Genomic DNA, 17117 nt, shown 5'->3' with positions numbered 1-17117 from the left:
CATCCCACCCACTGTCTAATCCCTTTCCCCGCTTTGCCTTCCAGTTCTGAGCCAAGTTGCCCTTGCCCCTGTGCTCTGCACAGCCTTCTGACATACCTCCTCTCCCTTCTGTGGATTCCGCTTTCCATCCTCCATCCCTGTTTATTAGTGCACCCTTCCATCTTAACTACACAAACCATCCAACACTCAATCCTACCTGTTCGATTCAAGTGGGGAGGAGGAGACTCTTGCAGCCCAATAGCCTCTTTCTCCTTTTGTTTACTGTACTCTCTTCTGGAGTCTTCCTTAGAAACCGCAAGTGACCTATTTTGCATATTCAAGCCTCACTCCCTGCACCTATATCCTCTGCAGCTTTTGACGGAGCTCATTGCTTCCTCCTGCTCCCTCACTTTGGCTTCTGTGACTAGACTCCACCCTGGCTTTCTCTCGAATTCTCCGACTACTACTTTTTAGGTCTCATTCACTGGCTCCTCTTCTTCCCTCCCTCGAGGCTGGTGTTGCCCAGAGTCCCTTTAGCCCTCTTCTCTTGCTACTTTACATTCCCTCTCCCTGATTTAATCCATGGCTCTGTCTAGGCTGATGACACCAAGTGCTCGCTTTGTAGCCTGTGCTTTTGTCCCATTGCTTTTTAATAGCTCTACGTGAGAGCCCCTGTAGCTCCTCACACTTTCCATGTCTAAAACAGGATGCCGTCATCTGTTCCTCAAACAGCACGTCTTTCTGCCCACCCCGTCTCTGAAAGCACGTCTTCCTACCCATTGGTCCAAGCTGGACATTTGTACCTGACTAATCTCAGCTCTCGTCACTCTGTCAAGTGAGCAATGGCCTCAGCCACATGTGACTGTATTCAGAGTGTACCAACTCAGCCATGTTCCTTTAGCCTTACTTTGCACTTGTAGAGTCCTAGCTATTTCACCACTGGGCTTGCTAAGCATGTAATAAGGCCTCTCTGCTTTTTAGTTTTCATATCTGTAAAATAAGGTCATTGGAGTGGAGGATCCCTAAGACCCTTTTAAGCTCTGAAGTCCTATGATTCTAGATGTGTCTCTGTATTTCAATTTTTCATCATGGCTTGTATTCAATTTTAAAGAATTATAATTGTCATTATTTCCTCTTGCCTGTCTTCATGTTTTCTACATAGGTTTAAAAAATAACTTTATTGAGATATAATTCAAATGCCATAGAAGTTACTTATTTAAAGTGTACAAATTAATGGTTTTCGTATATTCACTGAGTTGTGCAATCACTATTGTAGTCGATTGTAGGACATTTTCTTGACTCCAAAAGAAAACCCTCTTAGCATCCAATCTCCAATTCCCTGTCACCCACAAACCAAGGCAACCAATAATCTACTCTCTGCCACTGTGGATTTGTCTGTTCTGGACATTTCCTGTAAATGAAATCATACAATATATGGTCTTTGTGATGGCTTTCTTACACATAGCACAGAAAACCTATTGTTTTTAAGCTTTATCCATGTTGTAGCATGTATCAGTACTTCATTCATTTTGCTGGCTGAATATTATTTCATTACAGGAGCATACCATATCTTATCCATTCATCAGTCAGTGGACATTTGAGTTGTTTCCACCTTTTGGGTATTATACATAATGTTGCCATGAACATTCATGTGCAAGTTTTGTGTGGATTTTTTTTTTTTTGGAGATGGAGTCTCCCTCTGTCACCCAGGCTGGAGTGCAATGACATGATCTTGGCTCACTGAAACCTTCACCTCCTGGGTTCAAGCAATTCTCCTGCTTTAGCCTCACAAGTAGCTGGGATTGCAGGTGCCTGCCACCATACCTGGTTAATTTTTTAATTTTTATTTTTAGTAGAGACAGGGTTTCACCATGTTGGGCAGGCTGGTCTTGAACTCCTGAACTCTGGTGATCTGCTGCCTTGACCTTCCAAAGCGCTGGAATTACAGGCGTGAGCCCCCGTGCCTGGCCTGGACACGTTTTAATTTCTCTTGGGTATATTCTTAGGAGTGAAATTGCTGAGTAAATTGGTAAATCTGTTTAACTTTTTGAGAAACTTCTGCACTATTTTCAAAGTGGCCGTATTGTTTTTCATTCCCATGAGTGGTGTGTGAGGGTTTCAATGTCTCCACCTCCTCACCAACGCTTGTTTTTAATGTCTTTTTAATTCTCTCCATCCTATTAGGTGTGAAGTTGTATCTCATTGTGGTTTTGATTTGCATTTCCCTGAAAACAAATGATGTTGAACATCTTTTCACATGTCTACACAGGTTTTTAATCTGGTATAGGTTTCAGGGTTCTGGAAAAGGCCAGTGCTAACTGTAAGGGGAGAAGTTCATTTCTAGGGAAATAGTGTTTGTGTCCAGCATTGAGCTTGTTAATTTCCTACTCTGTGCTGCCAGGTCTTCTATGGCTTATTTTATTCCTGCTCTAATAAATTTTGTGTTTTTACAATTTGGCTTTCTGTTTAAGACCACAACCCAGCAATTTGTTCATTATCTTGTTTAGCTTTGTTTTTATTTTAAAAGCAATTAAATTCAACACTTATAGTAGTACCAACAGTGCACCTACTAGGACATGAACTGCCGTAACGCATAGACACACACATAGTGATAACTAAGTGATGGTGCCATGTGGCTAACAGTGACTGTTAAAAGGCATTCCAACTTCAGAGATACGAAAATATGAAAAAGTGGGGACAGCGGGGGGTGGGGAGGAAGGCAGCAAATCACACTGCCACGTATGCACCTATGCAACAATCTTGCATGTTTTTCACATGTACCCCAAAACCTAAAATGCAATTTAAAAAAATTAAAAAAAAAGAACACACACACAAAAAAAGAAAATATGAAAAAGTACATCAGCATCTTTTAATAGTTACATGTTTCATCATGCAGATGCACCAGTTAACTTCACCATTCCCTTGAACCTGGACATTTATTTCAAGCAAGCAAGAAAATAGGAAATAAGAATAACTGCTTACCTTCCACAATGTAGGCACTCTCATATTAAGAAAAGAGTTAGGCCGGGCGCAGTGGCTCAAGCCTGTAATCCCAGCACTTTGGGAGGCCGAGGCGGGTGGATCACGAGGTCAAGAGATTGAGACCATCCTGGTCAACATGGTGAAACCCCGTCTCTACTAAAAATAAAAAAAATTAGCTGGGCATAGTGGCGCGTGCCTGTAATCCCAGCTACTCAGGAGGCTGAGGCAGGAGAATTGCCTGAACCCAGGAGGCGGAGGTTGCGGTGAGCCGAGATCGCGCCATTGCACTCCAGCCTGGGTAACAAGAGCGAAACTCCGTCTCAAAAAAAAAAAAAAAAGAAAAAGAAAAGAGTTAAATATTTCCTCCAATTCTTGGGTGAGGATGATCTCTCCTTTTATAGCAAGTTGAAGATCTTTTAAGGATTTATGTATGAAAAATAATAACTTATCAAATCGTGTAATTTCTTGCTTCAAAAAGGTTAGCAAGACAATGGATAAGGGGGTCGTGATCTAGATTTTAAAAAGAGATAAAATTTTAATATTTTACAGATTAAAAAGAGGCTTTACATGGAGGGACTTAGGCTTTGAAAGTTAAGGGAATTTCGTGTGTCTTGACAAGGGGCTGATAAACATTTTCTGTAGAAGGTCAGATAGCAAACATTTTAGGGTGTGGGGATCACACCGTCTCTGTGAAAGCTACTCGGCTCTCCGCTTGCAGTGTGGGTGTGGCCACACTATGTACTTGTATAGCCACACTATCTACTATGTATAGATGCATGAACAATATGTCATGAGTAAGTATGGCTGTGTTCCAATAAAGCTTTATTTATGGGCACTCAAATTTGAATTTCATATAACATTAATGTGTTACAAACTGTATTTCTTCCTTGAATTTTTTTCAGCCATTAAAAAATGCAAAAGCCATTTTAGTTCACAGGCTGTACAAAAACAAATGGTGGGCTGGATTTGGCCTGTGAGCCCTAATTTACTGACTTGATTGAGACTCAACAATAATACTGTTTTGATAGACTATTGCTCAATATTTGGTTCCCAAATAAACTTCTTGAAAGGCATAGAATATGGATATTAAAATTTAACTGGGAAAATTATCATAGTCCAGCAATTTAGCCCCTTAGAGATGGGTTTGGAGCCATTTCTGGGCAACCAGGCTTCCTCTGTTTTCCTGGGCCTGTCCTGATTCCCCTTAGCTTCTCAGAGCCAAGTGGTCTTCCAGCAGAAGGTCCATCTAAACCTCTGCTGCTCCAGAAGACAGAGAGGCAGAGAGAACAGGCATCTAGGAGCTCTTTAGAATCTTCCAAGCAGAGTTGCTGCTTTCTGGTTTGCTATACTTATTATTTCTTCACTTTTGATCTCAGTGCCACATGCTACCAACCCCCAAACTAAAGTGTGATTTTCTTCCCTGCTCTCTGTCTTTCAGCTTGGAGAGAGGAGGCAGAGACCGAGTTTTCCTACTTATCTCAGTCTTTCCACTTCTGTGGAATTTTTGTCCGACCTTTACCTCACTCCTGATGCCAGAGTCCTTTCCTGAGGAGGGTGAGGTAAAGGGAAAAAGCTCATGTCCCACGCTCACCTTTGAGATTTTTAGAAAGAGACTCCCAAATGGAGCTTGACATCATGCTCTTCAATGTGGTTGGCATTCCCACAGCATGTTCTTCTTTCTCCACTGTCAGTGGCAGCCGCTTCAGCAAATCGGAGAGAATTTCCATCACCAGTTCCTCATTACTCTGCTCAGGTCTGCAAAAGAAACCAAGAGAAGATTGAGACATGGAATGGGAAGAGGGAGATGGGGAGAGATTTGTTAAAGGATTCAAGATTACCAGGAGACCAGAGGAATAAGTTTTAGTGTTCTACACCACTGTAGGATGACTATAGTTAACACAAATAGATTACACACCTTCAGATAGCTAGAAGAGAGGATACTGAAAGTTTCCAACACAAAGAAATGATAAATGTTTGAGATGATAGACATGTAAATTTTCCTGATCTGATCATTATACATTGTATGTATTAAAACATCACTAGGTACCACAGAAATATGTACAATTATTATGTCAATTAAAAAAATAAAAATTGACTGGGCGTGATGCTTCACACCTGTAATTCCTGCACTTTGAGAGACCGAGGTGGGCAGATCACTTGAGGTCAGGAGTTCGAGATCAGCCTGGCCAATGTGGTGAAACCCCTTCTCCACCAAAAATAAAAAAATTAGCCAGGCGCGGTGGGTCCCTGTAATCCCAGCTACTCAGGAGGCTGAGGCACGAGAATCACTTGATCCTGGAAGGTGGAGGTTGCAGTGACCAGAGACGGCACCACTGCACTCCAGCCTGGGTAACAGAGCGAGACTCTGTCTCAAAAAAAAGAAAAAAGAAAAATAAACAGATAAAAAAACTAAAAAAAGGAAGAAAAATCAAGGAAAAAAGAAAAGGAAAATAAAAATTAAAAAAAAGAAATAAGAAAAATGAGCTACAGGTATCTATCTAATGTTAGAGGGCCCTCTGCTTAAGTTCCATCTGAAGATAAACAGAACCACAAAACCATACTATGGATGATCTTACAGAGACCATGGAATTCATTTCATTTTACAGATGAGAAACTGTCCAATGTACTTTAGACATTTGCAAGGAAACATGTATTATAAAAGTTTTTTTAGAATTTCTTTGTAAAATAATCATCTGAATGCATTTGTAAGACAATGAAAAAGAGGAGGCAACTAAACAGAGCACACTGAAGCGGCGGCATGCAGCATTCCACTGCTTGTTCCGTTCTGTGTTTACAGGAAGGGCTTCCTAATCTCACACTCCATTGCGGGGGTGACTGGAGGAGTGCGTGTCCAGGCCTAGGTGAGGCTGCGATACTACGCAGAACCACTAAACACTATAGCTGGAAGAGTTCTTTGGAATCCTTTTAGAGATGATGAAACTAGGGCCCAGGGAGGTGGGAGAACCTCCTTAGACAGTTATTGGATGAGTAGGGAATGGGGCATATCTCTTTTGAGTTCCCTCTCTCTGTTCTGTTTGCTAGTAGGGACTGATTTTTCAACAAACACTCCAGGTTTCACAGTCAAATGAATGTCATCCTTCAAAGTAAGCGATAACATTAAAGCTGCCACGAAGTATTTAGTCCTACAGTGCTGCTTCTGAACCAGTTTACAGGTTGCCTGAGAGGTCACATGGCTCCTTACTTTGTCATCACACTGTTCTGACTTTAAAGTTGGTTTTCTCTGTAGAATTCATTCCAGGTGGCTTCAAATAATTCAAAAGGTCAAAAGGTGTCAAAAGTCAAGCTTACCTTCAGAGGGCAAAGATTTGCTACCACTAAGGAAATTACATTGACTATGATAGATTTTTGAATCAAGCCCCACAAACAAGATAAGCAAAGGCAGCAAGACTGGGTTAATTATAGCCTCCCAAAGTGACCAAAGGGACATTAATAAACATATCCAGTATGTTTATTAAAAGCATTTCCTTATAATATGTTGGTATCTTAAATATTTATGATGTTTAAGAGAATTGGGCCTTTTAATACCATGTATTAGATTGGGGTCAGTCTTGTGACCCAAATTAAAAGATATAATTGAGAAACTGATTTATTATTTTAAGTTGAAATCTCATTAAATTGATATAAAATGTTAGAAAATAAGAGAATTTAAGATTCACCATATTTTAATTATTAGTTTTATAAAAGTTATTCAAAGATTTGAGAAGTTCTGGCAGGCAGGCAAATTGAAGTACATTAACTTTATAATGAATATTAATATATTTGAAAATGTTTAAGTTTATAAATGAGATCAAATATTATTCAAATATCTTTTAAAAGTTAATTGTTAAAATTTGTTAGACGTACAAATTGAAAACTTAGAACTTAAATACATAAGGAACTCACTGGAGTAGAATTTAGTTTCTCGGCCATGTAGACTATACTTTTCTATATATCCTTTCAAACAAATTTTTTTTTCATTTTGAAATAGGGTCTTAATCTCCCAAGTTACTGGGACTACAGGTGCTTACCACCACACTTGTCTAATTTTTGTGTTATTTGTAGAGACGGGGTTTCACCATGTTGCTCAGGCTGGTCTTGAACTCCTGGACTCGTGATCCACCCCTCTTGGCCTCCCAAAATGCCGGGATTACAGGCATGAGCCACCACACCCAGCCTGGTAATTTTTGATGGACAGTTTTTCCTAGTGAGTTCTTACCTGATCATGAGGTTGGCAGTGGTTGTTTTTGGTTGCAAGGCAATGAGATTTTCAATAAACTTCTGGCCCTGGGTCTCACTGCAGCTCCTGATGGCCTCTGGGTGTACTCCTAAGACCTCAGGAGGGTCATCATCAGGTAAGGACTGGATAATGTGTATGCAGTCCTTTATGCTTGCAGATCCTGGCACTGGCTGACATATCTGAAAATTTAACCATTTTGTTAGTTTTTTTCTTCAATTCTGCTACTTCTGAACACTTTGTTAGTTTTTGCCAGACTAAGATACCTACTTTCAGTAATGCTTGAAGACAGTATTTTCCCATGAAATTTCATACCGAAGTTTTTTTATTTGCATGTGGTATATTTTAGACACTGTCAAAAGCAACATCTTGGGACTACTGTATTGTAATGTACATATGATATGCATGTACAACTTTCTTGTTGGGAAAAGAGAGAAAGAAAAAAACACTATAAAGGCGAGGGTGATTCTGATCACCCATTACCTCAGTGAAATATACCCTTAGATAATGAATGCAATAAGGCTTGAACAAATCATTTTACTTTAGTAAAAACTATAGAAGGAATGTGAGAAATCTTAAGAATAATTGACCACTGAACCAGAAGAGAAATGCATTGTTCATGTGGTCAGGAAAATGGGAGATGGTAGCTTTCTTGATACAATTAAGGAAAATGTCAAAGAATTAATGAAGATCAGAGGGAAAAATCAAGTAACAGTCACTGGCAAACAAACAAACAAACACCAAAAACTACCTGCAGAAGCAGCTAAGATTATGACAAAGAACAGGAAGAGCTGGTAAGCTGAAACTGTCATAAAATTCCCAGTGTTTTAAAGCAACTAAACAATTGAAATATAAATTTCAGAATACATTTCTGTCATCTAATTCTGCCAATGCAATTGTATGCAGTATGTTACAGTATAGCTTATTTTCTTAGTGCATACTTAATGTAATAGTCTGTATAAAAAACCATGCATATTGTCTTCTTTGGGCAATTTAAAGAACCCTACACTTTTTTTTTTTTTTTTTTTTTTGAGATGGAGTCTCACTCTGTCTCCCAGGCTTGAATGCAGTGGTGCGATCTCAGTTGACTTTAACCTCTGCTTCCCAGGTTCAAGTGATTCTTAAGCCTCAGCCTCCTGAGTAACTGGGACTACAGACATGTGTCACCATGTCTGGTTAATTTTTGTATTTTTAGTAGAGATGGGATCTCACCATGTTGGCCATGCTGGTCTCGAACTCTTGACCTCAAGTGATCTACCCACCTCAGCCTTCTAAAGTGCCAGGATTACAAGCGTGAGCCACTGCAGTTGGCCAAAGAACCCTAAACTTAACTAAAATGTTATTTTAAACAGTTTTTTTTTTTTTTTTTTTTTTGAGACAGGGTCTTGCTCTGTTGCCCAGGATGGAATCCAGTGGTGTGATCTTGGCTCACTGCAACCTCCACCTCACGGGTTCAAGTGATTCTCCATCCTTAGCCTTTTGAGTAGCTGGGACTACAGGCATGCACCATCACGCCTAGCTAATTTTTGTATTTTTAATAGAGATGAGGGTTTTGCTATGTTGGCCAGGCTGGTCTTGGACTTCTGACCTCAGGTGATCTGCCTGCCTTGGCCTCCCAAAGTGCTGGGATTACAGGCATGAGCCACTGCATCCGGCCTTAGGATAGTTTTCTTTTCCTTTTTTTTTTTTTAAGATGGAAATCTTAAAAAAAAAAAAAAAAAGAAAGAAAAGAAAACCTCATAGCTTTTTCTGCCTTAACAAATAGTGCATAAAGGATATAATTTAATGCCTTCTTATTGACTCAGGGTCATCAACATAGACGATCACTATCCATTCTATAGAAGCCTTACAAATGTATCTCCCTAAAATATCATTTTTACTATTTTGTTGATCTATCCATATTCTCAAGACTCCAGACAGACAACCTGGATATGACCTCTCTTTCTTTTGATTATACCAGGCCCACTCCTGGCTCAGGATGATCACCTGCAGCTGTCATCTTCCTTTTCATCTTCCATTCACCTCTCTTGTACAAATTCCCACCTATCAAAGTTTATATCAAGTCCTACCCTCCACAGTCTAAGGTTAGAGGTCTGTACAATTCTTTCCTCTGCTAGCAGCCACTCAACAGGGACACACAGCTGTTGGTGTCTAACCTGGAGTTTTCTGCTCCACAAATATGAAGGCTTGGATAGAGGATAGAAACTGAGGGGGAGGAGAAGGGATAAAGAACAAGAGAAGATGTGGGATTTCTGATAACAGCATCTATTCCCCATGGTTGTTTGTTTTGAACATTAAATGAGAAACATATATCAAGTGACTGGCATGGAATCGTTGATTTATAAATGTTAGCTTCCTTGTGCTTCATATCTTACACGATAGATTCTCAAAGGACATGGACTATTTTTAAATAATTCTTTTTGTTTACTGCCCTACATAATGTTGTACTTAATAGAGTCACGGGTAAATTAATTTTATAACACTGAAAGCTAATAAAAGCCTTTAAAAATGAACATCAAAATTTATTTAAAGACGTATTTTAAATAATGCAACAATGTTTACTTTAAAATTACCAAGAAATGCAAGAAGATAAATTATTTTCCTACTCCATCACTGGAGAAACTGAAGTCATCTTTCAGCACTTCAGGAGTTGAAATTTGTAGAGCAGAGTCTTCAAGCATTGCTTGTCCCAGTTATCAATCACCTGGCCACCATAAATCACTTCTCCGATCAGGTAGCGCAGTGCTTGCCACGAAATATTGGGCTGTCCTCTCAGGCAATTTTTCAACACCTTAATGGCAACCTTTAGAAAACCCATGAGTCTTTATTATTTCGATATGTGTTTTCAGCTTACCTACTTTGGCTTTTTAACTCTCAAACAGCTACATATATATTTTCTCTTTAAAAAATATATAGAAATAGGCCAGGCTCAGTGACTGGTGGCTGTAATCCCAGCACTTTGGGAGGCCGAGGCAGGCAGACCATTTGAGGTCAGGAGTTCGAGACTAGCCTGACCAACATGGTGAAACCCTGTCTCTACTAAAAATACAAAAATTAGTTGGGCATGGTGACACTCTCCCAAGTAGCTGTAATCTCAGCTACTTGGGAGACTGAGGGAGGAGAATCACTTGAACCCAGGACGTGGGGGTTGCACTGAGCCGAGATCGTGCCACTGCACTCCAGCCTGGGTGACAGTGCAAGACTCTGTCTCAAAAAAAAAAAAAATTATATACACACACACACAAATAAAAATATTGGGACATACACCTTTTTTTTTTGAGACAGTGTCTCACTCTGTGGCCCAGGTTGGAGTGCATGGAACGATCTCAGCTCACTGCAGTCTTGAGCTCTCCAGCTAAAGCGATCCTCCCACCTCAGCCTTTTTCCCTCAGCCTCCCTATCTGGCTAAGTTTTGTATTTTTTTGTAGAGATGGGCTTTCGCCATGTTGTCCAGGCTAGTCTTGAACTTCTGGGCTCAAGTGATTTGCCTGCCTTGGCCTCCCAAAGTGCTGAGATTACAGGCATTAGGCACTGTGCCCACCCTGCGACATACACTTTAATCCACTAGTTCTTTTTTGTTATTGTTGAACAGGCACTGAGGTATTTAATTGCTGTTATTTGTTTGAATAGGCAAAGCAGGCATGTGGTATTGAATTCAAAAAGCACAACAAGATAAACAAGAGAAAGCGAGTTTTCTCCCACTCCCGACTGGCCATGAGATCTTCTCCCTTGAGACCACCATTGACAGCAATTCTTAGGTATCCTTACAGAGACATTCCATTTGCATTTCGGTAGACTTCTTTTCTTCTCTCTCCTTCCTTCGCTTCCCCTCTCTCTTCTTTCTATCCCCCCTGTGCTCTTCAACTATTTCTCATCTCCCCCTCCCTCCTTCTCTCTCCCTATCTTTCCGCTTTCCTGTCTTCTTTATTCCCACAAATGCCAGTTTAGCATACACACGGTGCCGCAATTGGACAATGCATTTTGGCTATCATTATTCAGTGGCTGTAACAATTCCTATTTCCACTAAGAGTGTGTGAAGGAATTTTTCGTCACTGTTCTCTCATCCCTGCCACTAACAGGAAATGTTGGTTTATTTAATTTTTTCCAGCCTCATGGGCAGTACCTTACTGTTAATTTGTATTTCACCTAGTACTGGCTATTTTGAGCATCTTTTCTTATGTCCATTGGTCATTTAAATACAATCTTCTGTATAATGCCTATTTTTCCTTTGGTTTGTCTTTTTCTTGTTAATAGATAAGAGGTCTTTGTATATCACAGATACTAACTCTGTCAGTCATTTGCATTATCTTAAATCTGTTACTTTTCTGTTTATTTTGCCACCATTTGTTATATAAAAGGTTTTTGTAATCAGATATATCTATCTTTTTTTTTTAATGATTCTGGGTTTTCAATTCAGAATATTTGTTCCCAACTCCAAGATTGTACATGTAATCTCCTAGATTTTGGTTATTTGTATTGTTATAGATATAAATTTTATTCCATTCTGGAATTTATTTTTATATAGGATATAAGATAAAAGAACCAGTAATTTTCTTCCAGCTGAATGGCTAGTAGTGCCAGTATCATTTACTTTTTAAAAATCCCCTTTTCCTGAGTTGAAATATTACCTGTGTCAAATATTAAAATTTCATAAAAACTTGGATCTTGGATCTGTTTCTACACTCCCAACGATGTCCCACTGATTTATTGTCTACTTATCTGTCAAACAACATGGTGGATTTTTTTTTTTTTTTTTTGAGACGGAGTTTCGCTCTTGTTACCCAGGCTGGAGTGCAATGGTGCGATCTCAGCTCACCGCAACCTCCGCCTCCTGGGTTCAGGCAATTCTCCTGCCTCAGCGTCCCGAGTACCTGGGATTACAGGCACGCGCCACCATGCCCTGCTAATTTTTTGTATTTTTAGTAGAGACAGCGTTTCACCACGTTGACCAGGATGGTCTCGATCTGTTGACCTCGTGATCCACCCGCCTCGGCCTCCCAAAGTGCTGGGATTACAGGCGTGAGCCACCGCGCCCAGCCCAACATGGTGGATTTTTACTATGTTTTCTTATCTGGTTAAGTAAGACCCCTTTGGGATTTTTTTTTTTTTGTACATTTCTAGCTTATTCTTCAGCATCTGTTCTTCTCTATGAATTTTATTAATTCCAAAACTTCTCTAATAGGATTTTAGTTGGAACAGCATTATATTATTAATTTTGGAAGAATTGGTAGTTATATGGGAAGTCTACCCATAAAGAACATGGATGCATTTATTCAGGGGAGGCAGGATTAAAAAAATAAACTGTGGAATCAGACTTCCACTTATTACCTATGTAACTTGGGCAGGTTTCTTAGGTGTAGTGTGCCTCTATGTTCCTATTCGCAAATGAGGATAATTAGTGTCCTTACCCTGTAATGTTGTTGTGGGAATTAAACAATTTATATAAAGCAATTAGAAAATTTTAAGCTCTCAACAAATGTTATGCCTCTTTTTTCTCCCTAATTTATACATTCTTTATTTAGGACACATACATTTCTTGTTAAATTTGTTCCTGAGTATTTAAATTTTTTCATCACTACTGTGAAAGTATGGTTTTGCCTACTTCCATTCCTGAGTGTTTATTACCAGGGAGATGTTATTGATCTTTACATCTTTACATTTTTATCCAGCTACTTTACCAAATTCCCTAATTAATAGACTTTGTTTTACTAGTATCTTAGGTTTTCTAGATGTACAATTATATAATCAACAAAAAGATAGTTTTCTCTCTTTTTACAATGTTAATATGAATTATTGTAATTTTCTTAACTCATTTCATTTACTAGAACTTCTAAGACACTGTTGAATCACAGTGGTAATAATCGGCATCCTTATCTGATTCTTGACTTTATTTGAAACAATTTCAGTGTTTGACTATGTAGAATAATACTCGTTGTTTTTTGATAGTTTTCTTCTTTCTTCATATTTAAGTGGTTTGTTTTAATTTTATTACTTTAGGTTTTATTACTTTACTAGAAGTTTGTTTTAAGTTTATTACTTTACTAGAAATGGCTCTAAAATTCATAACAAATGCCTCCTCTACATCTCTTGAGATGATCATATAAATTAGGATTATAAATTTCCAGTTATTGGGTCATCCTTGCATGACTGGAATAAACCCAACTTGTTTACAATGCATTATTCTTTTGATTCATTGCTGAAATTGATTTATATTTTATGTAGAATTTTTACATCTTGAGTCTTAAGTGAAATTAATCTACAGTTCTTATGTATGTTATTAATATCTTTATCAGTTATTCATATTAAAATTATGTTGGTTTTATAAAATAAACTAGGGAGACTGCCATCTTTTCCTAAGGTCTAGAATACTCTCTATATAATATTAATACTATCGGGTTTGTTAACATTCAGAGTGAATTAAGCTGTAAAACCATCTCATTCTGGTGTCATTTGCAATGTCTTTTGTGGCAATTGGCCTAACCAAAATTTCTATTTCTCTTTGAGTCAATTTTGATAATTCATATTTTCTAGGAAACCATTGGCTTCATCTAGATTTTCAAATTTTGTCTTATTAAAATCCAACACTTTATAGCTGTAAACTTTAAAAATATATAAAGAATTTTTAAAATTCAATTAAAAAATTTATTTTTGCTTTTACTGTTTCCTGCATATTTAATTACTATTAGCTTTTGCATTATTACTCTAGCTAATAAAGAAATCCATTATTAGCCTTTATTTTCTTTTGTCTTCTAATTTCTCAAGATATTATTTATTTCCTGTATTTCTAATAGTGGAGACATTTAAGGCCATACATTTTTTTTTTTCCCTAAGTACAGCTTTTGTTCTGTCATGTCATTTTTGGTATGAAGTAGTCTCATTTCCATTGTGTTTGAGATATTTGTGATTTTATTTATTTATTTTTTGAGACAGGGTGTTGCTCTGTTACCCAGGCTGGAGTGCAGTGGCCCAAACACAACTTACTGCAGCCTCAATCTCCTAGGCTCAAGTAATCCTCCAGCCTCAGCCTCTTGAGTAGCTGAGAGTGTAGGCTTTTTTTTTTTTTTTTTTACTTTTTTAGATGGGGCTTGCTATGGCTATAATTTCCTTTTTTTTTTTGAGATGGAGTTACACTCTGTTGCCCAGGCTGGAGTGTCATGCTGCAATCCCTGCTCACTGAAACCTCCACCTTCTAGATTCAAGTGATTTTCCTGCCTCCTGAGTAGCTGGGATTACAGGCATGGGCCACAACACCTGGCTATTTTTTTTTTTTTTTTTTAGCAGAGACAGGGTTTCATCATGTTCGCCAGGCTGGTCTCAAATTCCTGATCTCAGGTGATCCGCCCACCTGAGCCTCCCAAAATGCTGAGATTACTCTTATAATATCCTCTTTAATAAAAGGTTTTCTAGAGTTATGTTTCTTAATATCTAAGTTGTTAAGATTTTTAGGGATCAAATTTTATTATTAAATGGTATTCAGATAATGTGGCCTATAAAATCATTAAAGGTTTTTCTTTGTGGCCATGCTCATGATTGAGCTTTGTAACAGTTCCTTGGATACCTGCAAAAACATGTGCTCTTTATTAGAGGGATGTTAGGCTCTTAATTCATCTGTTCATCAAGTTTGTTGACTATATGATTCTACTTTTTGTCTTATTTTTGTGTATTAGAGCTGTCCAATCCTGATGAAGTTTTTTTTAATTTCCCACAATAATTGCATATACATATATACATCTATATGTACATGTATACATGTATATATACATATGTGTATGTATATATATGCTTCTATTGTATTTGCTGTTGTCTGAAGAATATAGCACATTACATTTTGACTGATATTAATATTGCCATTTCTGCTTTCTTGTTTTTATTTTCTTGATAAGTTTCAAAATTTCTTCATTAATTTTACTCTTTTTCTTATAAATTGCATATTTCTGGGTTTTGTTTGTAACCCAATTTTTTTTTTTTTTTTTAGATGGAGTTTCGCTCTTGTTACCCAGGCTGGAGCTCAATGGCGCAATCTCGGCTCACCGCAACCTCCGTCTCCTGGGTTCAAGCAATTCTCCTGCCTCAGCCTCCCGAGTAGCTGGGACTACAGGCACGCGCCACCATGCCCAGCTAATTTTTGTATTTTTAGTAGAGACGGGGTTTCACCTTGTTTACCAGGATGGTCTCGATCTCTCGACCTCGTGATCCACCCGCCTCAGCCTCCCAAAGTGCTGGGATTATAAGCGTGAGCCACCGCGCCCGGCCTTGTAACCCAATTTAATAGTCTTGTCTTTTATTGAGAGAATGCAGTCCATTTACACTTAATATAATGACTGATTTCCTTTCATATTGCTTTATGTTATTATTTATTATTTATTTTACTTTGTTTTTTTCTCTTTTATTTTGATATCTTGATCAAATTGTTATTTATTTTCCTTTTTTTGGTCAATTTAGACATTACATTGTTTCTATTAAATGTGACTTTTCTTTTCTTTGAATTCATTTCCATATTCAAATAAAAAGGTATCAATTATTTCCATTAGACTCTGACATGTCTAATATATGGTTCAAATATTTCCCCCTAATATTTGCCTTTTGATTGAGCTTTGAATAAGGCCTTGACAGAAGTGTGCTTGAGTTTATACTTAATAAATATCCCAAATGCAGTTGTTTTATGTTTTGTTCCTGGTTAGGTGCAGAAGTATTAAGTCTGATAGGTAGTTGAGCTTGCAGTAAGTATGAGAGCCTTTCTTCAAAACTGAAAAGCCTAATGGAGACATACAGAAGACATAGAAGGCTACCCATCTAGAGTGGGTCTAGGTTATAGATACCCAGAAGCAGAATCAAGATTTTCCTCAGAAAGTTTTTTTTTTCAATTTGCTCTAATATATAAATGAATGGGTAATCAAGGGTGTAATGTTGTACGCTGGAAGCACAATTGCAAGAAAGTTAACCTGGGAAAAATTTAAGCAGATTCTACCATGTGTTTATTTTAGCAATAAAGAAAACACCTTGCAATAAAGCACCAATAGAAGGTTCCATATAGAGAATAGTAAAAAAAGACAATTGAGCTAACCTTTTCCCCACACAATGGGTCAATGGAATCTCTTTTGCTTTAAATGAATAAGTCATACCAACAAACAAACATTTCCATAGTAATTTATATCTGTTAGGCACTCTTCTAAGTGGTTTACTTATATTAACAAGTTTGCCTATAATTACATACTGATCCTCTGGAGTCAGTATGGACATTTGGTCTGCCCCAGTTTGCTTTCTTTGGCCAAGTAAACTAAGACTCTGAGAGGTTAATTAGTTTGCCCAATAGATTACATACTTGTACAGCTATAAGAGGTGGAGCTGCAATTTGATTCCAGAAAAGCTGGCATCAAAGTCCATATTTCTAAACATTAACCCTGATTGCCTAGTTAAAGAGTTCATTTTCTTACCACCATGTAAAACACTTACTAGCATTTGTGTAGGCATCTAGTAGCCTCTCAATTTGTATCTTATTGTTATTTGTTAGTTTGGAAGAGACTACACTTACCCCCAAGTCTGAACAAGTAAATTTATAAGCAATATTCCAGCCCAATATTCCATAATTTTTTCTTTCATTGATCACAGCATTGAAAAAACATAGGCTAAATAAAAGTTTTTTTCCCCCATTGTCCACAGTCAGGATTTTCAAATATCTCTTCTGTTACCTTTCCACTCCCAGTACATCCAAATGTCTGAAGTAAATTACTTTTCAATCCCTGGGGAGATTACACAGCAATCTTGAAAACAGATGTGAGTAAAATGGCATGTGAGGACAGATGGAGGCACTGGTCTCCAGGGCACTTTTCTTTCTACAACACTGGTAAAAGAACTGGGCAAGAATGTAGCTATTTTCAAGACTCACCGGCAAATCCAGAATCTTGTGTTATTCTTTTTCCAT

The 17117-nt window shown here is 38.0% G+C and overlaps 1 protein-coding gene across 7 annotated transcripts in view; it reads right to left on the bottom strand.

Moving 5' to 3' along the window:
• Positions 1 to 17117, bottom strand: part of DNAH14 (dynein axonemal heavy chain 14) — a 67051-nt gene that overhangs the window by 16962 nt on the left and 32972 nt on the right. For 5 of the 7 annotated variants that reach the window (XR_010345085.1, XR_010345086.1, XR_010345083.1 and 2 more), the window contains 2 exons: positions 7178 to 7377; positions 4553 to 4716 (listed from right to left, as the gene is read on the bottom strand). Coding sequence is in view for 2 of the 7 variants with exons in the window: in XM_064383552.1 (XP_064239622.1) it covers positions 4553 to 4716; positions 7178 to 7377 (364 nt within the window). In the remaining 5 variants the exon portion in view is untranslated. Of the gene's footprint in view, positions 1 to 4552; positions 4717 to 7177; positions 7378 to 8919; positions 9999 to 17117 lie in introns of those variants that run through there. The other 2 variants (XR_010345088.1, XM_064383553.1) reach the window with 2 other exon arrangements.

The sequence above is a fragment of the Aotus nancymaae genome, unplaced genomic scaffold, assembly GCF_030222135.1.
Source record: "Aotus nancymaae isolate 86718 unplaced genomic scaffold, 86718_ANA_hifiasm-v0.15.2.pri h1tg000032l_0, whole genome shotgun sequence".
Lineage (NCBI taxonomy): Eukaryota > Metazoa > Chordata > Mammalia > Primates > Aotidae > Aotus > Aotus nancymaae.
Note: the sequence above shows the minus strand (reverse complement) of the source record. Positions and strands in the feature narration are given on the sequence as shown.